Below are 22,398 nucleotides of genomic sequence, written 5' to 3'. Positions count from 1 at the left end.
CGTACTGACCGACCCTCGCGGCCACGGCGGGAGGCCCGTGTTTGCAGCCGTGGGTGCCCGTCCACGTGTGGCCGGCCCCTGTCTGCAGCCTGGGGCTGGGCCACGAGAGACTTGCCTGAAAACGCGTCTGGCGTGGGGCTCCACACGCCGGACTCGGACGCTCCGACTCACCATGGCCACACGCCGGCCCCTGTTCTCCTCGAAGCGACGGGGCCCCTCGTTCATCTCGGGGAGAAGGGCCGCCGGGATCCCGGGTCCGAGCAGCCACGGCACGGAGGCCGGGTTCTCCCGAGCGGCCGGGGCGGCCGGCGCGGCGACGGCCACCGTGACGGCCGCCGCAGGAGAGCGCTGCCTGGGGCGGCCTGGCCGTGGGCCTCAGCTCGGGGCCAAGGCCGGGTGGAGTGAGACGAGGTGGTTGTTCCCCGGGACTTCCGCACCCGCCCGGGCGCGCGTGGGGGGAAGGGGTGCGCCAAGCCTGATCCTTGCAAAGGAGCCAAGAGGCCCCCTCCCCGGGGCAGCTTTATACCATAACTGGGTCAAAAAGGCAAACAAACACTTTGTGCCTCCCCTGGGGCGGCCATAACAAGGCGCAGTCAAGGGCAGGGGTCAAGGGCAGGGGTCAAACAGGGGTCAAACAGCAGGAATCGGGGGGCAGGGCTGAGGTCACGGTGTGGGCTGGGCTGGTCCCCCGGCTTGTGTCCCGCCCCCGACTGCTGCAGGCCACTGCGGGTGCTTCTCGTCTGGCAGACGACCGTGCGCTCATCTCTGCCTCCGCGGACGCGCGCACCCGTCCAGTGTCCTCATGACAACGACCGCAGTCATGTTGGATTGAGGCCCAACCTAAGGACCCTGTCCTGTATGAGCCGGGGGTTGGGGACACAGTCCAATGTCCAACACACTCTGTCTTATTAGGACACTCGCTGAGAGCTGGGGGCCCCACGGAAGGGCACGCCCACCGGTCCTGCTGCTCGCGCGTGCCGCGTGTGGGTTCCGCTGCTGGCGACGCGCCGCCGCCCGTCAGCCGTCCCTGTGGGCCGCCGGCGAGCTACATCCCTGATGATGATGAAGCCAAACTCATCAGACCAGTGTGAAGTTTTGCACAGAAAATGCCTCCTCAGTTTTATCTCAAAGACATTTCCCACATTTTCTTCCAGGAACTTGGTAATTTTCCCTCACGAGAATGGTTTCCTGCATCTGGGATTCTCTCGCGCTCCTGGGGGAGGTTCCCGGTCTCCTCTCTCTGCTTCTCGGGACACAGAGCACCTTCTCAGTGTCGCTCCCTCCCGAGAGTCCGCTCTCTGCCGGGGTCGTGCCTGCTGAGCGCCACCCGGTTCAGGTAACAGGTGCCCTTCTAGCCTCCGCTCGTGTCTGGCCACTTGGTACAGGTGTGAGGGACGCCTGACCCTTGTGCTAGCCTTTCCCTGCACGAACCTCTTGGGAAATCAAATATTTTGAAAAAGTAAAACAGAAACGACAAAGAAAAGGCTCTTTTCCTTTAAAAAATATTTTATTTACTTGAGAGAGAGCAAGAGAGCGAGAGCACAAGCAGGGGAAGCAGGAGAGGGGGAAGCAGGCTCCCCGCGGGGCAGAGAGCCCGATGCACCGCTTGATCCCAGGACCCTGAGACCAGGACCCGAGTCGAAGGCAGAGGCTTAGCTGAGTGAGCCACCCAGATGCCCCGAAACGCTCTTCTTAAAGAAGCCCCTCTCGGGGGCGTTCACGGAAAGGGTCCCTTTTCAGCGGGGAGCCTGCTTCTTCCTCTCCCTCTGCGCCTTCCCACCACTCACACTCTATCTCTCTCCTTCTCTGTCTCAAATAAATAAATAAATAAATAAAAATCTTTTAAAAAGAAAAAAAGAAGCCCCTCTTGCCTCCAGGCCAGTCCCGAGTGGGCGAGGAGGGCGAGGAGGCGAATGAAACCAGCGGGCCGGGGGAGGGCCACAAGGACATGCCTGTCCCCGTAACAGAGACAGGCTTTGTTGGTGGGTTGTTTGCGGCGGCAGAGCTGGGCACAGGACGGACGCCGGGCGGGCAGCTCGGCCCCTCCTGCCCGGCGGGACACTCCCATGGTCAGACCCTCTGCAGTCCCTGCCGCCACTGGGGCTGGCGCCCTCAGACCCTCCCTCTCTCCTGCCTGCCCAGTCTGGGGTGGGGAGAGACGAGGTCAGGCTAGGACACAAATCAGGCCCGGCTGCATTTGAGGCCGGCCCTGCCCTGCTCCCGGGCTCTGGGCGGGCGACGTGGCCCCTGTGGACCTTGCACTTTCTTTCTTTTTCAAAGATTTTATTTATTTATTTGTCAGTGCACGCGCGCGCACGCGAGAGAGAGAGCGAGAGAGCGAGCAGGAACACGAGCAGGGGGTGGGAGAGGGAAGCAGACTTTCCACCAGGCAGGGAGCCCGATGCCGGCCTTGACCCCAGGACCCTGGGATCATGACCTGAGCCGAAGGCAGACGCTTAATGATTGAGCCCCCCGGGCGCCCCGGGCCTTGTTCCTTCTTTTCTTTTTTTCTGTGCTTTGTTCTTCATCCAAGCCTACTTTTACGACCTGAAATCACCAGGATGTCAAACAGGGTGGAGTTCAGTCGTCCCCTAATCTGGTGGCCTTGGACAGGGATGCTGTCATGTCCTCACACCTACGCTGAAGGCTATGTGACTCTGGGCCCACCACACTCATGTCCGGGGAAGTGCTGGGGAATCATCTTCCAGGGGCCCAGAGGCCCAGCAGACGGGCGGGGCCGGAGCATCTTGGAACCAGCAGCTCCTGGGTAACGGGGAGCTGACCTAGGGCTGCAGGGGGTTAGGGAACGAGGGGCCTGGGGTACTAGGGAGCCAGGGGGCTGGAGTCTTGGAGAGCAAATCCTCCTCCAGCTGTCCAGGGAGCACAGTGGGCACAGAGAGGGAAGGAGCAGGTGGCCTGTGGATGGATGGAGGAGGGGAGGGAGAGACAAGCAAGGAAGTAAGTGTAGGTTCTGGGGCTCCCAGGGGATAAGCAGAAGGGAGTGTCGCCAAAGCCCAGCCAGCACCACCTTCCTGGTGAAGGCAGAGCCCTGGCGGGCGGGGTCAGGACGGGCAGCTGTCCCTCTGAGCTCCAGTTCTAGTGGGCACCACAGGGCCAGCAGAGGCCCCCTTCAGAGCAGGCAGAGCTCGGGGTGCCCATCCCTGCTCCACAGGAGAGGCTCAGCCAAATAGGACTGGTGGGAGGGGGTCTGGTCGGGGGGCCCATCCTTCCGGATGGTTCTGGGCGAGGGGGACCTGCGGGTTTCTGGGGAGACAGCCAGCACCCAACCCCTCCCTTTTCCTTTTTGGTTCTATTTCCCTGTCTGTGGGGCCCTGCCTGGCTCTGGGGGGACCAACCGTCCTCTTCTGGCCTAGAGCTCAGGGAGGACCTTCCTCTTCCCAGGAGGCCATGGTGGTCAAGGCCTAGGGGTAGCCAAGCTTCCGGTGGCCGGGTCCTGGTGGACAGACCCAGCCCCGTGTGGTCTGTCCCAGCTGAGAGTCGGGGCTCCTGAGGGCTGAGCCTGGCTTGGGGGCCAACCAGCCGACGGCTGAGAGACAGCCCTCTCCATCCCCCAACCCCACAAGGCACGACCTCTGCATGGAGCTCCCTGTGGTTGAGGCCCCAGGAACGAGCCCTCCAGACACCCTCACCCAGGGCTGGTCCACCCGCTGCTTCGGGGAAACGCAGATCAAGATGTCCCCATCTGGCCGGGTACTAGGTGCCCCCTGGCCGCACACTCTGCAGCACGCAGGGCCGCCAGCAGAGGGCGCCAGAGGCCTCTTCCAAGGGCCAGGCGGGTGAGGTCGGGTGTCCTGGAGGTGCAGAGGGCCGCTGACCCGGGGCTCCTCTGCTCCCTGTTGGACACCTCCGAGCTCACCACCACCTGGTCCAGTGCCCGTCGGCACCCTTCTCCGCGGCACCTCCCTCTGCGTGGGGCTGAGCTTCCGCCTTGCCTCTCAGAGTCACCCCCCTGGCTGGCCTGCCCTGAGGTCCCTGAGTCCCTGGCTCCCCGGCCCTTCCGCCCACCTGGGTTCCTTGGGCCTTCTGGACACTCGGGCTGGGAGAGCCACAGCGTGCAGAGTGGGCACAGGCCCCCTCAACCCTGCACCTCCCAGGGATATCCTCGGGGCCCGCTTGGATACACGTGGTGCTGAGGGGCTCCTGGGTATCCCTACTGGAGGCAGGGGTACGTGGCCTCATTTGGAAGGCCCGTGACCTGGCCTCTGCCCAGCGGTTCTTACAGACGCTGCAAGTGCAGGCAGGCTCCAGGAGCATAGTGACCCCGGCCCATCTCCAGGACACAGACACGTGGCTGTCAGGACACTTCACTGGTTTAATGACATGGCTTTCGAACCGTAGCCACCTCTCATCTCTAGGTGTAACCGGCAGAGTTCAGGGCTCCAAGACTCACCCACCACCCACACAGCACACAGGGCAAGCCTGGCCTTAAACTTGGTTGCACAGAGTTCCCTCCTTGAGCTCTGCCTTGGGTGTGTGTGGGGCTGTCTAAGGTCGTACGTGAGTGAGTACATGTCCAGGCCATCTTTGCTCCTGGACAGGGCGGAGGAAGTATAGCATGCGCCCACCCCAGGGGAGCTTGGAGCACCTCCCCAGGCCACCCTTGAGAAGCAGCATGCTGGGTGGGCACCATGGGCAATATCTGGGGGTGAGGCCCAGCTCAGAGCCGGTGGTCAGGTCGGCTGCCCTTCTGGCCCACAGCCCACCCGGAGGTGTGGAGGGTCAGGTGCCTGGAAGACTAGCAGCCGTGGAGATGAGGTTTGGGGCCAGGGTCACGAGTGCCAGGAGGAGCTCCCATGTGGATGGGGGGCCAAAGTTCACGGCCCTGCCTGCCTCCTGGGGGTTCTGCAGCCTCAGGGAGAGGCGTCATGGGAGGAAGGGGGCTGGGCAGGGCTGGAAAAGCCAGGGCTCTGGCTTCGGGGGCAGGGGCACGAGGGGCTGGCATCTCCAGGTGGCGAGTTTGGTGGAGGCTGGCCTCGGGGCAGGCAGACGGGTGTAGGCTGAGGCCTTGTGGAGCCTGAGGACAGGCCTGTGCCATGAAGTAGGTGAGCTGTGCCCAGCTGGCACCACCCACCACCCGTGTCCGTGGTCCAAAGTATACACACATACAAAAATAATACTCCACGCACTGGGGTGGGCCTCTCCGCAGGCTCGTCTCCGTCTCCCCCAGACGCAGGTGCGCCGGGCCCTGCCGGCCGGGTCTAGCTGTCGTCCTCCAGCCTCCGCTGGGTCTTGGAATGAAACTTGCTGATGAGCTCCTCCAGCTCCGACCCGCCCGGCTGCTTCTGGGGAGGGGGGGGGGCAGCCTCAGCGCAGGCCCCGCCGCGGGCCAGCGGGCCCCGGGCCTCCCCCTTTGCCGGCAACCCAGGAGCCCCGAGGGAGGAGGGGAGGGGAGGCGCAGGGCGGGGCCGGGCAGCGCACCTCCAGGACGGCCTTCTGCACGGTGAGCTGGCTGTACACGCGGATGCCCTCCTCCCCGCACACCTTCTTCAGCTCGTCCTTGTTGAGTGAGAAGAGCTGCGGCCCCGTCAGGATGCCCAGGTTCTCCACGATCCTGGGCGCGGGGCGCGGCGGGCGTGAGCGCGGGGCGCCGGCCCTCCGCCCCGAGGCCCCGCCCCACGAGCGCCCCTCCCCGAGGCCCCGCCCCTCCCCGAGGCCCCTCCGCCCCGAGGCCCCGCCCCACGAGCGCCCCTCCCCGAGGCCCCGCCTCTCCCCGAGGCCCCGCCCCTCCCCGAGGCCCCGCCCCTCCCCGAGGCCGCCCCGCCCCTCCGCCCCGCCCCACGAGCGCCCCTCCCCGAGGCCCCGCCCCTCCCCGAGGCCCCTCCCCGAGGCCCCTCCCCTCCCCGAGGCCCCTCCCCGAGGCCCCTCCCCACGAGCGCCCCGCCCCCGAGGCCCCGCCCCACGAGCGCCCCGCCCCCGAGGCCCCGCCCCTCCCCGAGGCCCCTCCGCCCCGAGGCCCCGCCCCACGAGCGCCCCGCCCCCGAGGCCACGCCCCGCCCCGCCCCGCGCTCACCGGGCGCTGAAGGCCTTGGCCTCCAGCCAGGCGCGGACCTCGGCCGGCCCCGACTCGTAGGTGAGCGGCACCCCGGCCGGCTGGCTGCGCTCCACGCGGAAGTGCCGCTGCGGCTGCGCCTTGATGTGGCTGATCTTCCTGATGAGCTCGTCGTTGACCTCGTCCATGTGGTGGATCAGCTCTGCGGGCGGGGCCGGCGCTCAGGCCCGCCGCGAGCTGACCCGGGGGCGGGCCCCTCCCTGCTCGGGGACCCTCTCCCCGCTGCCTCCCCCCGGGGGGCCTCTGGGCCCCGTACCCGCACCGCCCTGGTGGCCCTCATCCCCCCGCAGGGCGCCTCTCCCCGCCTCTCACCGTCTTTGTTCCCTGCGAAGCTTGGGGGCAGCTTGTGTGTGGGGCTGGCAGGACCCCAATATTTCAGACTGGCCTGCGGGCGTGGGGACGCCATCAGCTTCAGCTCAGCGTTCCTCCCCGCAGGGTTGTCGCGAGGAGAAGCTGAGGCACCCCTTCTCGCCCCCGCCCCCCATCCTGCGGCCTGTGGCCCCACCCCGCCGGGAGGGAGGATCCCGGGGTGCCGTGGGTCTGCCCCCGCCCCTGCCCCTCCGTAGTGGGGGCAGCAGAGCCCCGGCTCCCGGCGCTCACCTGCTGGGCGGGTGCCTCCTCTAGCCGAGTCTCATCCAGGATGTTGCAGGGCACGTAGCCGGCCTGGCCGCTGCGATTCCGCACCTTCCACCACTGGTGACCGTCCTCCAGCACCTGCAGGCACCCCCCCAACATCTCCAAGGCACAGGCCTCCACCCTGCTGTGGTCCCCAGCGCAGGGTGTGTGAGGCCCTCTTTGCAGGCAGGCCAGAGAGAGTTCTAGGTGTTTGCTCTGAACCGCCCCCCAATCCTGTGGGGAAGCCCCAAGTCCCCCTAGGAGTCCCCGCCCTGCCCTGGCTTCCATCCCACCGTAGAGGCTACGGTCCCTCCCTTATCTCCCCCTACCCCACTCCGGCAGCACCCTGAGTGAGGGTGCCTCTGGCCTTGGCATACAGGTCCCCCCCCCCCACCGGCCTGCTCCACTTTCTGTCCCCCAAGGGGTGGCCTGGATTCAGGACTGGCACCAAACAGACCGTGTCTCAAGGGGGCTCCGGGGGTGGGTGTGAATGATGAGCCCTGGCTGAGACCTAGAGGGTCCCCCACTTGGCAGAGAAGGCCCATCGTTCAGCGTGAGCCCAGCTTAGCCCAGCACAGGGGCCCCTGAGCCCCCTCTGAGATGCCCAAGACACGGAGACCCCTTAGCCAGGCTGTGCTCGGGGTGGGGGAGGGGCAGGCTGTGGACCCAGACTGGAGCCCAGGAGCAGGGTTCCTGGGGAAAGGGATTGGACAGGTGCACCGTGTGCCAGCATGGGGCCGCCTGGCTCCTGCCTGCCCCCTGCCTGCCCCCTGCCTGCCCCGGCCACCACTTGCCCTGCCTCTCCTGGGGTGCCCCCTCCAGCCCAGGCCCCGGCTCACCTCCAGGACCTCATCCTTGAGCACCGACAGCTCGTTGGCGTTGCGGGCTGTGAAGTCATAGAGGATCCTGACGTACTTGGCCATGGCTGGCCCCGGTTCGTAACCCCTGTGTGGGACAGAAGGGCTGGGGTCTCCTCCTGGGCCTGGGGCTGGGCTGGGGGAGCGGCTTCCCAAGTGCGTGCTGCCTCCTGCTCAGCTCTCTGAGGTCACAGTGGAGAGAGGCTGAGGCTCCTCAGCCGGGAATGGAAACTGTGACAGCCCCAGAGCGTCTAGGGCCCCTGCACGGAGGTGGGGGCCGCGCGGGGGGAGGGTGGGACGAGGGGGCCTGTGGGCATGGCAAGGCCTGCCTAAGGCCAGGTTGTCTCAGGGGCCGCCAGGCCTGGCCCCTCAGGGGACCCAGAGCCAGAAAGGTACCCGGGAAACGACAGGGTCACTGCCATGCCTGGAGGCAGCTGACCAGTGAGGGAGGCCGGCTGTGTTCAGAGCCACAGCCCTGCGCACAGGCACCCAAGCGGACTGCCCACAAGCTGCAAGGGCATGGCGTGGGCGTCCTGGCCTCAGCACAGAGCAGGCCTGTGGCTGCCACCCAGGCTGGGCTGTCCCCTCCTGGCCGGTCTGGCCCCCAGTCATCAGGGCAGCTCCCTCACACGGCAGGCCTTGGGACGCCATACGGGAGAGGGAGCTGAGGCCGAGGTGGCCCCAGAGCCGGGACTGGCTGGGGGCTGGAGGCCAAAGGATGAAAATGTTTCTTCAAGTGTGGCCCTAGGCCAGGAGCCATGGACATCAGGCTGGCTGTGCGGGGCATCGAGAGGGTCAGATTTAAGACACGGATTTCAGCCCCCTCCCCTGCTGAAACTGAATCCTGGGATCTGGCAGGGAAACAAGCATCCCGGACAGCTCTTGGGCCAGGAGTGAGAACAGAAAGGAGGCGGCGAGGGGAGGAAGGATGGGCAGTCCCCCAGACCCCCGGTCTGCGGAAGTGTGTGTGGGGGCGGGGAGAGCGGCTGTCCTTGGCTCAAACCTTCAGTCTCCTTTTCGGGCTCTGAAGCTGGGCCTGAATCAGCCCCAATGGGGCGACAGGGTTGGTGACCCCACTTAAGTTTAGCGACTTGGTAAACTTCTAACCACGCTCTAAGACATACACGAGGACACCCAAGGTCGTGCACGAGAGTAATGAGTTTACGGGCGGTTTTTGAGATTCTTCTCTTCAATTTTGCGTTATAAAGTTAGAATGAAAACCTGGTTCTAGTTTGGAAAAATGCCGTTTTGAACGCCATGAACAAGGCATTTGCTGCCACCTGGTGGCAGCATAGTCCTCTCAGAGCCTCCCTGTTTCTAGGGGTGAGTGTCACACTCCCTCATTTTAAGAGGGACTTACCTGTGAGCATGTGGGGAGCTGACTGGGGGAAGAGGGTCTCCTGGAGCCGGAGCTGTGGGCTCAGATACAAGGCTGTGTTTGGGGGAGTTTCGGAAGGATGATCGGTTCATTGCAGTCGGCTGTGGGGAAAAAGGACCACCTGGGCTTGGTGTGGGGTGAGGGCAGTGGACAGAAGTGGGCTGAGGAGGTGAGCAGTGGTGGAGGAGGAGGAAGGCCGGTTTGGGGTGGGGCCATGGGTGCTCTGACCTCATCATCGGGGGCAGACGCCAGCCCCTCCACTTCCCAGGGAGCCTCCTGGAACACGTCCAGGGGTGGCTCCCAGCCGCTGTGGAACTTGGGCACGTAGACGGGCACCTGCGGCTCCCGTGGCCACTCTGATCTGGAGGTGGGAGGTCCTGGAGTGAGCCAGGCCCACCCATGGGAACGGGCCCCACCTCAGCTGGTTCCCACCCCTCATCCAGCCCAGGGGCCCTTTCCACGCCCCCCTGCCCGCTGCTGCCGCCGCCGCACCGGGGACGCGTCCATGTCTCCCCCAGCGACTCCCATAGCGTCATCTCCTTGGGGACTAGGTGGCCTTGCAGGAAGCCCACGGCCTCGCGGGAAAGCATGGGGCTGGAGACGGAGCGTGCGATGTCTGGGCCCCCACAGGTGCCGATGATCTAGGGCACAGCGGGATTCAGAGGAGGCCCTGAGCGCCGACCCTGTCCCAGCGGGCCCGCTGGCAGCACCACAGGCCAGCCCCGCCCACAGTCCAGGCACGGGGCCCCAGCTGCCTGGCCAAGGTAGGCATTTGGTTCCCCCCCCCCTTTAGCCAGGGGCAAAGCCCCCGGGGTCCCACTCCCAGCCCCGGGCACCAGGTCCAGAGGTCCGAAGAGGAAGTGCACGAGCTCCGCGGCGCTGGGGCTCTGAATGTGCTTCTGCAGCTTGGCCTGGGGGCGGGCGGAAGGCGGGGTGGGCGATGGTGCTGCGGACAAGGGTGGCCAGAGACCCCCCTCCCCCCCAGTGTCAGCACAGAGGAAGGGGGGGGCTAGTACTCACCAGCAGGTTGACAGCCAGCTTGATTTTCTGAAAACAGTCGATGAACTGGGCCTCCGAGGGGGGCCGTGCGCGCAGCGTCAGGACACCCTCTGGAAGGGGGCGGGGGCTGGCTCTGAGCTTGGCCGGCCTCAGCCGCCCGGGTAGGGGCCTCGCCTCCGGCCGCCCCCGGCTCGGACCGGGTCTCCTGCCGCGGCGGCCGCCTGCCTCCTTCGCCCCCTGTTCTGTCCGCCGTCTCCCGTCCCCACCCCCGCGGCCGCCCGGGCTCCGCGACCGCCGCCCCTTCCGCACCTGCCGGCCCCTTCTTCCCCTTCTTCTTCCCCTTCTTCCGCTGCTTCAGCTGTTTGAAAGCCTCCGCCGCCTTCTGCAGCCGAGCCACGAACCACTCGATGTCGTCCAGGGCACAGTTGAGGACTTGCTGGGGTCAGAGCGCAGGCGGGGTCAGCCTCCCGCGCCCCACCGGCCGCAGGGACCGCCCCCCACACTGTCTCTTGGTCCCCGGCCTGGGGGAGGAGGTGGGTGCTGCCTGGGGGCTGGCTGGAGGGGCCCCCACCGGATGGGGACCCCGGGCCGGTGAGGGGCGCCCCACCTGCCCCAAGACGCACCGTTTCCTTCTCTATCTTCTGAGCCAGCACCGCGCGCGGCTCCTCATCCTGCGACTCCCGGCGGCGGAAGCCTGGACGGGGAGGCAGACATCAGGTGTTCCTGCCGCGGGCCGCCCGCACGGACCCGACGGTAGCTCCAGCCCGGCTCCCTCCGCAGACCTGGCTCAGGGAGGGGCACCGGCGGGCCCACTCGGTTCCTTGTGGCCGGGGAGTCACCGCCGTAGCGCTGGAAGGGGATGGGGGCTGGGCCCTTGGGGGCGGGCAGGACGGACTGCCGCTGTCGGATCTTCTCCTGGTGGCCCCTGCAGCGGGGGCGAAGGGCCGCTCAGCCTGGCCCGCGGCCCCTCGGCCGGCCCTCCCGCGGCCCCCGCGCCCCCCGCGGCCCCCGCGGCCCCCGCGCCCCCCGCGGCCCCCGCGGCCCCCGCGCCCCCCGCGGCCCCCGCGGCCCCCGCGCCCCCCGCGGCCCCCGCGGCCCCCGCGGCCCCCGCGCCCCCCGCGGCCCCCGCGGCCCCCGCGCCCCCCGCGCCCCCGCGCCCCCCGCGCCCCCGCCTACTTCAGGGTCTGCGGCCGCAGCTTCTTCCCCAGACGGCAGTCGGCCAGCGCGCTCTCGATGTCCTCGTGCACCAGCTCCGCCTGCGGGCAGCGGGGGTCAGGCAGGCGCCGGCGCCCGGGCCCTCCCGCCGCCGCCCCCTCCTCACCTCCACCTCGTCGCAGTGGAAGAAGTGGATGTCTGGCTTGCTCTGCTCCGAGTCCTGGCACACGAGCAGCAGCACCGAGGGGCACCGCGGCTGGTTGGGCACCGTCTGGCTGTGCCGCACGGTGGGCAGCGGGAAGTTCTCCAGCTCCTCCTGCGGGACAGGGGGCTCGGAGGCGGCTCGGCCGGGGCGCCCGGGCGCGACTTGCGGATGCGACACCCACACACGGTCCCGACCGACGCAGGCTCACAGCCACGCGCGCCGGGTGGACTTGGGCCCGGACACAGCGCCCCTGGCGTGCCCCGGGAGCCCAGCCTGCGGGGTGTGTGCCCTGGACACAGTCACAGACGTAACCGGTGGGGGACGGGGCACAGACGCCGACCTGGACTCTACCAGGCCGTGGCGCTGCCTGGGGGCAGCTGCGAGACAGGCTGGAGCCAGAGGTGGGCAAGGCGCTGCGTGGGCGGCTTCGCCTGGAGCCTCGCGCCCCCCCACCCGGCCCCCGCAGCCCTCCCTGCCCCGCCCAACCTTCGCCCTCCTCATCCTGCCCCGCCCCACGGGGAGGCCCCGCAGTCGGCCCCGCGGCTGCCACACCTGGGTCTCCACGTCCAGCAGCCGCAGACACTGGTCGTTGACCTGCAGCAGCATCTCCTGCGCCCACACCTTCTCCTTGGAGCTCAGCTGCACCAGCTTCCGGATGGCGTCGTCCACAGACACGATCGCCTCACTCTTGTCCATGATGAACGTGGCCAGGTGCTGGGGGCGGCCAGGTGGTCACGCTGGGGAGGGCCCTCCTTGTGCCCAGAGGAGGGTCAAGGGGCTGCACCCCGGGGGCCCGAGGAGCCAGGGCCAACCTTGGGAGCCTGGGGGTGGGGTGTGGGGGGAACATCCCCTACCCTGGGGGTCTGAAGAGACATAGCCTTACCTTAGGGGAAGGTCTCTGCTCTGCCTTACTGGCCGTCTGTGGGGGCCGTGGACATGCCCGACAAAACCTTTGGCAGCCGCACACAAACTATCTGTCTCCCCAGCTCATCTGCTGTGGCTGGGCCCTGGGCACACCGGCCTCCCTGTGCCTCCAGCAGACCTGGCTCAGGCTCACCCCAGGCCCTTTGCACGGTCTACTCCCAGTGAGCCTCCCCTACTCTTCCCCAGCCCTCTGTGCCTTCAAGGCTCCGCTCAGACCTGTCCCGCTGCCTGGTTAGGCGGCGCTCTCAACCCCCCGACCTGCCTTGTGTTTGTTGATCACAATCCGACACTACGCTTCTGACTGCTGGGCTCACTACTATTCCCCTAGTGCCTGGGACGGGGCCTGGCCCACAGCAGGCCCTCAGTGAGCGTACTGGGATGAGGGAGCATCTGAACGGCCACGTGGTGTGCTTTGTGGGGTGGCCCTGGGGACCCCTGAGCAGCCCAGTCCTCCCCTTCTGGGAACCCTCCTCCTTCCTCCGTGCCCAGGCCTGACTCAGGCTCCTCCTCCCTCTAGGCTCCCCTGTGTGTGCCCGTTGACCTTCGCTGCAGTCAGTTAGCAGCGCTGAGCCACCCGGAAACGCTGCAGCGCCGGGCAGTCGAGGCCCAGACGCAGAAGTGCCGGGAGAAAGTGCTGGACGATTTCTGGTGACCTCAGAATGGCCTTCCTCACAGGGGGGCCTTTCTAAGCAAGGAAGAAAATCCAGGTGCTCAGAAGAAAACACCAAAAAATCTGACCTAATGAAAAAGTAAACATTTCTGGGTGGTGGCTCAGCGGGTTAAAGCCTCTGCCTTCGGCTCAGGTCATGATCTCAGGGTCCTGGGATCGAGCCCCGCATCGGGCTCTCTGCTCAGCGGGGAGCCTGCTTCCACCTCTCTCTCTCTGCCTGCCTCTCTGCCTGCTTGTGATCTCTGTCTGTCAAACAAATAAATAAATAAATCTTTAAAAAAAAAAAAAGGCAAAAATATCTGCCCGGAGAAAACACTGTCTACAAAGTAAAAAGAAAAATAAAAGTGGGACAAACAGCTGTAATAGATACGGCGAAGGCTGATCTTAATACGTAAAAAGACCAACGTTTAGTCCAATGGCAGCTCTTCCTTTGTTAAAAGCTCTATTTTGTTAAGTATGGTTAGTAAGAATACCAGAGATAAATGATTAAATGAATGAAAAAAATCTGTGAATAAGTAAAAGATTAACACTCCCGTAGAAAAGTGGGCGAAAGAGCTGAACAGAGGCTCCGGGAAAAGAAATATAACCCACTTTTTGGGACGCCTGGGTGGCTCAGTTGGTTAAGCAGCTGCCTTCAGCTCAGGTCATGATCCCAGGGTCTTGGGATCGAGTCCCGCATCGGGCTCCTTGTTCAGCGGAGAGCCTGCTTCTCCCTCTGCCTCTGCCTGCCTCACTGTCTGCCTGTGCTCACTCTCTCTGACAAATGAATAAATAAAAAAATCTTAAAAAAAAAAAGAAATATAACCCACTTTTTAATACAGAAAACTGTGTGCCATCTCATTCCACTAAAGAATTGCCAAGCGCAGCGCGACGGCCTCTGAGACGGGTCCAGTGCGGTCTGCCTGTTTCACGGACCGTCCCAGTGAGCCCCGGCGGGCCCCACGCACAGATCAGCTGTGGGGGAGCAGGAGCCCCCACTCTGCACGCCCCAGGTGCTCTCTCCTCACGATTCAGGCAACCCTACCCCATTCGAGACCCAGTGTTTTCGTGGGGGGTGGTCCCCGCCGACCTGGGCGTCAGCAGGTCAGAGGGAGAAGGGGGAGGAAACACGCGGGGGCCGTTCGGCGGCTGAGGCGGGCGAGCCCCAGAGCACACAAGTGTTGGCAAAACCTGACGCCACTGAACCAAGCAAAACTATGTCCCTGGCTCCAAGACAAGTCTCCGTGCACTCCGGGTGACGGAAACCCGGCAAAGTGTGTTCTGCCCATAATGGGATTATAGAGGAACCAGTAACAGAAATGACGAGAAAACCCTCAAATAATTGGAAATTGAGCAGTGCACTCCCCCATCAACACCCAGCGGTGAAAGACGTCAGGAGGGAAATCAGAAAAGACTTTGAGACAAATGAAAACAAAGAGCACGGAGCGACACCGCCGGCCCCACAAGCAGGGGCAGGGGGAGAACGTCGCTGTGAGTGTGTCGCTGTGAGTGCTCACGTGAGCAAAGACGGGGCGAAGAAGTCGTGGGGAATCAGAAAATGTTCTGGAATGAAGGGCAATCAAGGTGTGAGCGCGGGGCCCCTGGTGGCTCAGTAGGTGAAGCGTCTGCCTTCGGATGAAGTCAGGATTCCCAGGGTCCCAGGGTGAGTCCCGCCAGGGAGCCCGCTTCTCCCTCTCCCTCTGCCCCTCAGCCCGCTCTTGCTCTCTCTCTGTCGCTCAAATAAGTAAAATGAAATCTTAAAAAAATAAAAGCTAGAGGCATGCGTACCAAACTTGCAGGATATGGAGAAAGGAGTTGGTAGGAGGGAATGTACAGCTGTAAACGAGTTAGAAAAGAAGAAATATTTCATATCTGTGACCTGCACGTCTTCTGTAGGAAACTAGAAAAAGACGAGCACACGAGACCCAAGTAAGCGGGAAGAAGGAAGTTAAGAGGAGAGAAAAGTCATAACCAGACAAACTACAGAAAAAGCAACTAAGTCTGAAGTTCGTTCTGAAAAGATGATGAAAATGTGAAAAGATGATGAAAATGTGAAAAGATGAATGAAATGGATAAACCCCACCAAGACTGGTGAGAGAGAGAGAGAGAGAAACACAAATGACCAATAACTGGAAAAAAGAGAAGGGCTATCACTACAGATCTTACATGCATAAAAGTGAATTCATAGCCAAAAATCTCCCTATATTCAGAGGGCTTCCCAGGTGAATCCTAACAAAAACTTAAGGAAGAAGTAAAAACGGTCTTTCACAAATTCGTTCTGAAAGCCGAGGAGTAGGGAATGCGTTCCCTGCTCATTTCATAAGGCACCACCATTCTGACACCAAACTCTGTCAAGGCTTGACAGGAAGATTATAGAGCAAAACCTATAATGAACATTAACGCAAACAAACACAAACAAAATATGCACAAGTGAGTCCCTCCACACACAGAAAGGATCCCGCACACGGATGCACGAGGTCCATTGCAGAAACCGAGGGCAGCTCAGCATTCAGAAAAATCAGTGTGACGGCCTTAACAGTCGCAAACACATCTCTGTAAATTCGGAGAAAGCACTGGACAAAATTTAACACCTCTCGTGATAAAAACTCTCGGCAAAGAACGGAAAGGAGCTTCCTCACTCATAAACTACCTACAAAAATATGTAGCCTACACAGCGGGGAAATACTGGATATTTCTTCTTAGAATAGGACACAGGGATGTGCACTCCGCGTTCCTTTTACTCTGCATCGCACTGGCGGTCCTAGCCAGGACGGTGAAGTTCTAAAAATATGGTATGAAGTTCTGTATTTCAGATAGCCTGACCGCGGAGTAGGAAAGTCAGTGGGTTCACAAGCAGATCGCTCACACGAGCAAGTGAGTTCAGCAGGATCTCAGGACACTCGGTCACGGAACAGAAATTTAATGGTTCCTCCATATGCTAGCGATGATCCAAAAGTGGCTTTTTATTTTTTTATTTTTTTAAAGATCTTATTTTATTTATTTGACAGATTGAAAGAGAGAGAGAGATCACAAGTAGGCAGAGCGGCAGGCGGGGGGTGGGGGGGAGCAGGCTCCCCGCGGAGCAGAGAGCCCGATGCGGGGCTCGATCCCAGGACCCTGAGACCACGACCTGAGCCGAAGGCAGAGGCTTTAACCCACTGAGTCACCCAGACGCCCCCGAAAATGGCTTTTTAAAAGACTGTACCATTTACAACAGCTTCTACACGTCAAATATCTGAGGAACGTGTAGAGAAAAGACACTCAAGACCCCTCCGTGGAAACGACAAACATTCTGAGGAAGTCAGAGTGACCCTGATGCGCAGAGAGCGCGTCTGCAGCTGGGAAGGACTCAGGGTCATTCGATGTCCTTTCATGCGGACACGTGTTTGGTTGGACTCAATTGACTCAATGCCGGTCACGATTCTAGCAGGCACCAGACGAGGTGCCCCAAGGCGGGGAGATGTTCCTCGCAGCCCAGAGCCTCGAGAAGCCTCATCCTACACGTGCGTTTTCTTGAAAGAAGTCCGCCCGGCAGAACAAAGCTGTTCTAATAGGAATTCCACGACCGGAGCAGCGTGGGGAGAGAGGGGGATTCTCCAAAAGCAAAATTCGAGGGCCGCGGACAGAGTGGTGTTGCCGGACGGCGCACGGGGAACACGGCGGCCACCAGGGTCAGCGGCAGTGCGTTCCGGGGTGAGGGAGCTGCTGTGTACCGGCCAGGTGGGTGATGACCCAACCTGAACGGCCGGACCACGCCCTCCCCTGTGGCACACTTAGAAAACAGGAAAACAAACCAACCCGTGAGGCTTGGCAGCCCCCCACTGCCAGGGGTGGGTCTGATCTTGCTCCCACCTCCTACCCTGTCTGCGCGCCTTGGTTTCCTCACCTGGGAGGGGCAGGCAAAGCCCATCCACTCCCGCAGCCCTGCCAGCTGCTGGACAAGCAGGAGAGGTAGCCCCGGGCTGGGGTCTCTCCACGCGTCAGCTTGGAGCAAAGTCCAGAGGGCAACGGCGCCCCAGCCCTGAGAGGGGTGGCCTAGCTACCTGGAAGGAGGGGACGAAGCTGACCTGTCCCCACCCTGCGCCCTGCCCTTCGACCCTGAGCCAGCAGCTGCTTGGCAGGAAGGGCCGCTCGCTCAACACAGCCCAGGTCAGGAGCCTACGGACTCCCAGGGTCTCTGCGGCCCCACGTCTAGATCAGGAGCCTGATGCTCAGAAAGCGGCCACTCGCCCGGCCTCTTGGGTTTGGGGGCTCTGTGGGGAGGGAAGTCCTCATCTTCCTGGTCTGGGCCCTGCTTCCTGATCAAGGACTCCTCTTCCTGATCCAGAACGCTCCTTCCTGACCCAGGGCCCCCCTTCCTGGCTCACGGTCCCCCCTACTTCCTGGTCCAAGCCCCCCGTTCCTGGTCTAAGGCTGCCCTTCCTCCCTCCTCAGCCATTCTCAGCCCTGCTGTCCTACAGGCTGGGACAGTGGCCAACAACCAGGAAGGTCATTGAAAAACATATTTCCTGAGTTCTAAGTGTGAATCGAAGCTCACCCAGAGGGAAACCCTTCTGCGCTGGCCGCTGGTCTGGAGTGCGGCTAACCGGTGCGGACCCTCCCAGAGTCCATCTGCACCGGCCGTCCGTCCGAGGCTTTCCCTGCAGGACCCCCCAAGCGCGTCCGTGTCCCATTTTTTTCCGCGCTAGTCCGGTTCCTTGTTTGGGGGCCAGGAGGCCAGTTTCCTTCCCACAGGGCTTTCCCACCTGAGTGCTGCCAGACAGCTCCCAGGCCTTGTCCTTGCCTGGCCTGGGCTGGCCACCGGCAGCTTCATTCCCCTGAAACAGCTCCACGGCTCTTATGGCCCCCAGACTGTGACCTTCCCAGGGTTGGAGCCCCCCCCCCCACTGTGGCTGAGCCCAGGACAGGTGTGGGGCAGTCCCTGGCTCTGGCTGCCTGCTGTGGGCGTCGGAAGCTGGGCTGTCTCCTTGTGCCTCAGTTTCCCCATCTGCCCAGGGACTCTGGGGGTGCTCCTTGGGGGCTGGCCTCACCTGGACGTGGTACTGGGAGGTCTCATGCATGATGATGTTGGAGTTGGAGTACTTCTTCCTCTGTTCTAAGCAGGGAGTCACCAGTCACTCACACCAGAGGGCAGGCCCCACAGTCCCGGTACAGGTGGGACTGGACGCCCAGGTTGGGCCACAGGGAGGGCCGAGTGGAGGCGAGGGGTGCTGCCGCCAGGAAGGACTCGAGGGTGTGAAATGTGAGGGACCTTCTGGGCAGAGCGAAAACCTCCCTCTGCCCCCAGAATGGCCCCTGGGAAAGGACCCCCAGCTCCCTCTGTCCCCAGATAGCCGCTAGGAAAGGGTCCCTTTGCTAGGGGTCGGTCCCAGGGGGGCTGGGATAGGCTGAGCATCTCCTCCCCCGGAGGCTCCTTGCCCACCTTCCCGGGCAAGTGTCCAGTCCCGGGCGTCCCCGCCTCCAAGAGCTGGGAGCTAACATCTCCCGGCCCCTCCCCGGGGCTCCTCACTTTCCAGACAGGGCACAAAAGTGTGTCTAGGCGGAGGGGCAGAGCGGGGCGGGGAGGGGCTGGCCAGGCTCCGCCCCCTCAGCCTCCTGGTGCTCCGTCCAGCCGAAGCCACGCCCCTTGGGCTATCGGGTTGCGGGAGGAGCACTGCCCAATCAATATTGATGGTCCCTGAATTATTAGTAAAGGCCTCTCTCCTTACGGTGAGGGAGGGAAGGAGGGACCTGAGCAGCTGTTGCTTCTTGAGGGTCCAGGGGCCTCCTTCGTGCACCCAGGGCTGACCTGCCTCCCTCTGGTGGGGGCCTGGCACAGCCGGGGAGAGGGGAACGGGCGAGACCCCACAGACCATCCTCCAGCCCCACTCACCAAACAGGTCCTTGGCACTCATCTTGGCCACACCGTCAGACCGGCCCAGGCTGCCGCTGCAGGGGAGGGGCTGTTGAGGGCGAGGCCCACACTGCACCCCTCCCTGGGGACTGCTCAGTGGGTCGGGGGTGGGGACTCACTTGGCAGCACCTGGGCAGCAGCTCACGGACCCCAGCTGGCTCATGGCGTCGTTGGTGGTGGCTGGTGATGGAAGGGCAGCCTTGTGGCTGGAGTCCAGGACCTCGTGCCGGACCCACACCTGAGTGGAGACCGCAGCCGAGCTGACACCCCCCTGGGGCCTGGTGGGTGGCTTCACGGCTCCCAGGGAAGGGCTTGATCTCTTCCACCCACCCAGATCCAGAGGCGGTGGCCCTGACGTCCTCCCCAGGTTCCCCAGGGTGCTTGGGTAGGGTGTCCTCAGGGAGCGAGTCCCGCCTCCTGGCCACAGCAGGACCTCCGGCCCAGGTCGCAGCTGGCAGACATGTGCCCCGGAATGGGCCAGTAGAGGAGTCCCACTCTCAGGGCTATCTGGGGCGGGCCTGCAAGGACAGTGTCCTGGGGCTCTGAAAGGGGACCTGGGAGAGGAACCACTTCCAAGCAGAGGGAACCCATGTTCAAAGGCCCCGAAGCAGGTGGGAGCCAAGACCAGAGGAAAGCAGCCCAGGATGAGACTGGACCCTGGATGGCGTTGGGGTGGGGGACGGGGAGGGTGGTTGGGGACCCAGAGCCCAGAACAAAGTCTAGAGGGAGCATACCCTCTGGGTGGTGAGCAGACCTGGCCCCTCTGGGCCAGGCTAACATGTCCTGCGGGGTCTGTGTCCCCTGGGGACCTCTGACAAGGCTGTCCCTCTGTATGTAGGGTCAGCCAGAGTGGGTGGTCCCAGGCCAGGGGAATGGGTATCTAGGGTACCTTCTGGTTTGACCAGGTCCTACTGACAAAGAGGGTTTCCAGGAGGTGTGAGAGGCCTGGGGGCTTTAGACCACCCCCTCCCATGTGCCCCCGAGGGTCCTGGCTCTCGGAGGGTGCGTGGGAGTAGGGGCTTGGCCAGATTCCTCTGATCACCTGTCTGTGGAGAATGTCCGGAATGCTCATGACCTCAGCGAGAGAACCGAGTGTTTGCTTAATGGGATTCCTGGCGGGCTGAGCCAAGGGCACTGGGCACGTGTGTCTGGGTACACACACGCCTGGGCAGAAAAACTAGGCCCCTGGGCACACGCAGCCACACACAGGCTGTGACACACAGCCCCCCTCCTTGGGGCGCCTAGGCCAGGCATAACCATGAACCCATGGCCTTCAACTCCCTGGAGCAGGGTGGGGGCCCGGCATAGCCAGCCACAGATGTGAGTCCAGGTGCTGGCATCTGGGGTGGGGAGCGGCTGGGGGAGGGACCGCCACAGGCCCAGTCCGGTCTGGCAACTGGGGCAGGGGAGCCGTGCGGGCCCAAGGGATGGGGACCAGCCCAGGGCCCAGGCTGCACTTTGGCTTTCCTGCGGCCATCTTCCGGGTGCGAAGGGAGGGCCGAGCATGGTGCCTGGTTGGGCCACGGTGGAGGCCCCAGCAGGGCAGGGAGGGCGGAGGGACCCGCTCCAAGTTCAAATTCCAGCTCACAGCCAAGTGACCTTGGGGAGGAGTCGGCTTAAGGCCCAGAGGGAGCCGGCTGGAGCCCTGGAATGGGGGAACCCCTCTGGCCCTGGCTCTGCCCTGTCTGGGAGCCTCCTGCTGGGGAGGGCCCAGCCTGGCCGGTAAGGAGGCCTGAGCCTGGGTCGGGAAGGGGTGGGCGCCAGGTGCGCTGGGGAGGCAGGCACAGGGGATCCGACAGACTGGGCGGGGCGGCATGCTGAGGCCGTCCTAGTCCTAGGCGGGCCCCAGGAGAGGCCCAGGCAGGGCCCTCCCCCCCTCCCCACCAAGGGGGCTGGGGGAGCTGCGCAGGGGTAGGGAAGGAGAGGCGCCCCCAGCTGGGCCCTGGCTCACTGCTGGGGCTGACTACCCCTGGAGCTGGGGCAGAGGTGGTCTTCGGGTGCACCTCAGAAACACCATATGCCTGCCTACCCTCCTCCCCTGCCACCAGGGACGGCCCCAGGCCAGTCTGCCCCAGGGAGAAGGAACCTGGGGGAGCCTCAGGTCCGGCACACACAGGCCTCCTGCAACCCAGCACACAGCCTCCTCCTCCCTGAAACTCCCACACCCCTTGACCCAGAACTTGACCCTAGCCTGATGCTTCTCTGGCCCTGGATTCCCTCCTGGCTCAGACGCCCAGGAAGTGCCTCCCTACCCCACCCACAGGGAGCCACTGGCCGCAAAGGAGGCCTCAGCCTGTCCCGTGGAAGGGGGTTTGGGACCTTCCAGGGGCGGGGGAGAAGCCGCTTCCCACCCCCTTCGCTGGAGGAAGGGGTTCCGTCCGCCGAGCCCCAGGGCTGGGAGGGCGCCGGCTGACTCAGGGGCCGCTGCCTTTAAAAAGTCCCTGCGCACCGGCACCGCCCCAGGATCAGGCCGGGCAGAGCAGGCCGCAGGTTCCGCGCAGCCCTATCGCACCCCTGTCCTCGCCTCCTGCACTCCGGCCGGGCCCACAGACTCCGGCCAGAGCCTCCATCGCACGGCCGGCGGGGGAAACTGAGGCCGAGCCAGACCGCCGTCTGTCCTGGGGGAGTCTGGGTCGCTCCTCCGCCAAAGCGCGGGCGAGTGCCCGGCAGGTCGGGGTGGGCAGGTGGGGACCGTGGGGCGCTCACCTGCTCCTCGCGGCCCCGGGTTTGCGCCGCCCGTGGGTCCCCTTGTCCGCGCGTCCGTCCGCCCGTCTGTCGGCTTCTCGCCTGGGCGCCCGGGCTCGGCAGCGGGAGGGACGCGCGGCTGGGCCGGGCCAGGGCGGGGCCGCGGGGAGGAACCTGAGCAGCAGGTTAGAGACCCGGGAGCCGGCGGGCGCGGTGGGCGGGGCGGGGAAGGGGGGGCCGGACGAGGACTCCCCGCCCCTCGGCCTCGGCCCCGCCCCCCGGGGCTCCCTGCGGACGGTCCCCAACGCCCGCCCCGAGGGCCCCCTGGAGACGCGGACCCCACCCCCAGAGCTGGGGCTCCCGTGGACGGGTAGGCGGATCGGGAGCCCCTCATCCGTGGGGATGTGCCGGGCGACCAGGCCGGGCGAAGTTCTAAGATCTTCCCGAGGCAGGCCTCGCGCTGCGCCCCGGCAGCCGCCAGGTATCCCTTGCCGGGTGTCCCCGAGCCTCAGCTGCCGCAGCAGAGAGAGGGGCCTACCCTGGGCGCCAGGCCCCAGGGCAGAGTCCCCTCTTTGGCCGGCGCCTCTGGTCTGGGGGAGGGCTAGCGTCAGGCTAGTGTGTGGGTGTCACAGGCAGGATCGGAGGCCAGAGACCCGGGAGCCCTGTGCTCCCAGCACCCCAGGCAGGAGAGGTTTCTCCTCCACAATCCAGGAGAGCCTAATCTTTCTGTGCTGCCCCAGTCCAGCATGGGCACCCCCCAGAGGGATGGGGTGTCTGATGGGAGGGTGGGGATGCCTGCGGCCTAGGCTGTTTGTTCAGTATTGCCAGGGCGCAGAACAGGTATGGGAGGGCACTCCAGGCTGGGGCTCCCTCCTTAGGCCCAGGCCCCACCCCCTGCCCACAGCGAGGGGTGGGGCGGGGAGTAGGTATCCTTCTTCCAATCGGACTCCCCGTCTCAGCCAGCTGGC

The 22,398-nt window shown here is 64.3% G+C and overlaps 1 protein-coding gene across 4 annotated transcripts; it reads right to left on the bottom strand.

The window, feature by feature from the left end:
- Nucleotides 1-5,113: 5,113 nt before the first annotated feature.
- On the bottom strand, nt 5,114-21,581 carry EPS8L2 (EPS8 signaling adaptor L2). Of its 4 annotated transcripts, none has more exons than XM_080815720.1 (21): nt 21,452-21,581; nt 18,865-18,983; nt 18,725-18,780; nt 17,883-17,947; nt 11,832-11,993; nt 11,241-11,390; nt 11,096-11,175; nt 10,702-10,844; nt 10,543-10,613; nt 10,229-10,355; nt 9,941-10,029; nt 9,757-9,831; nt 9,413-9,561; nt 9,149-9,281; nt 8,903-9,021; nt 7,525-7,630; nt 6,671-6,784; nt 6,383-6,455; nt 6,032-6,212; nt 5,440-5,572; nt 5,114-5,303 (listed from the first exon to the last, which is right to left on the bottom strand). In XM_080815720.1, exons 2-21 carry the CDS (start codon nt 18,906-18,908, stop codon nt 5,220-5,222), a joined length of 2,154 nt encoding a protein of 717 aa, XP_080671846.1. In that variant the 5' UTR covers nt 18,909-18,983; nt 21,452-21,581; the 3' UTR covers nt 5,114-5,219. The 4 variants fall into 4 exon arrangements, with proteins under 4 accessions (XP_080671846.1, XP_080671847.1, XP_080671848.1 ...); XM_080815721.1 differs by having other exon boundaries at nt 18,865-18,925; nt 21,452-21,528; XM_080815722.1 differs by lacking the exon at nt 21,452-21,581 and having other exon boundaries at nt 17,883-17,942; nt 18,865-18,935.
- Between the last annotated feature and the right edge of the window lie 817 nt (nt 21,582-22,398).

Source organism: Martes martes (genome assembly GCF_963455335.1).
Source record: "Martes martes genome assembly, chromosome: 10".
Classification (NCBI taxonomy): domain Eukaryota; kingdom Metazoa; phylum Chordata; class Mammalia; order Carnivora; family Mustelidae; genus Martes; species Martes martes.
The sequence above is the reverse complement of the archived record's forward strand: the minus strand, read 5'-3'. Positions and strand labels throughout refer to the sequence as shown.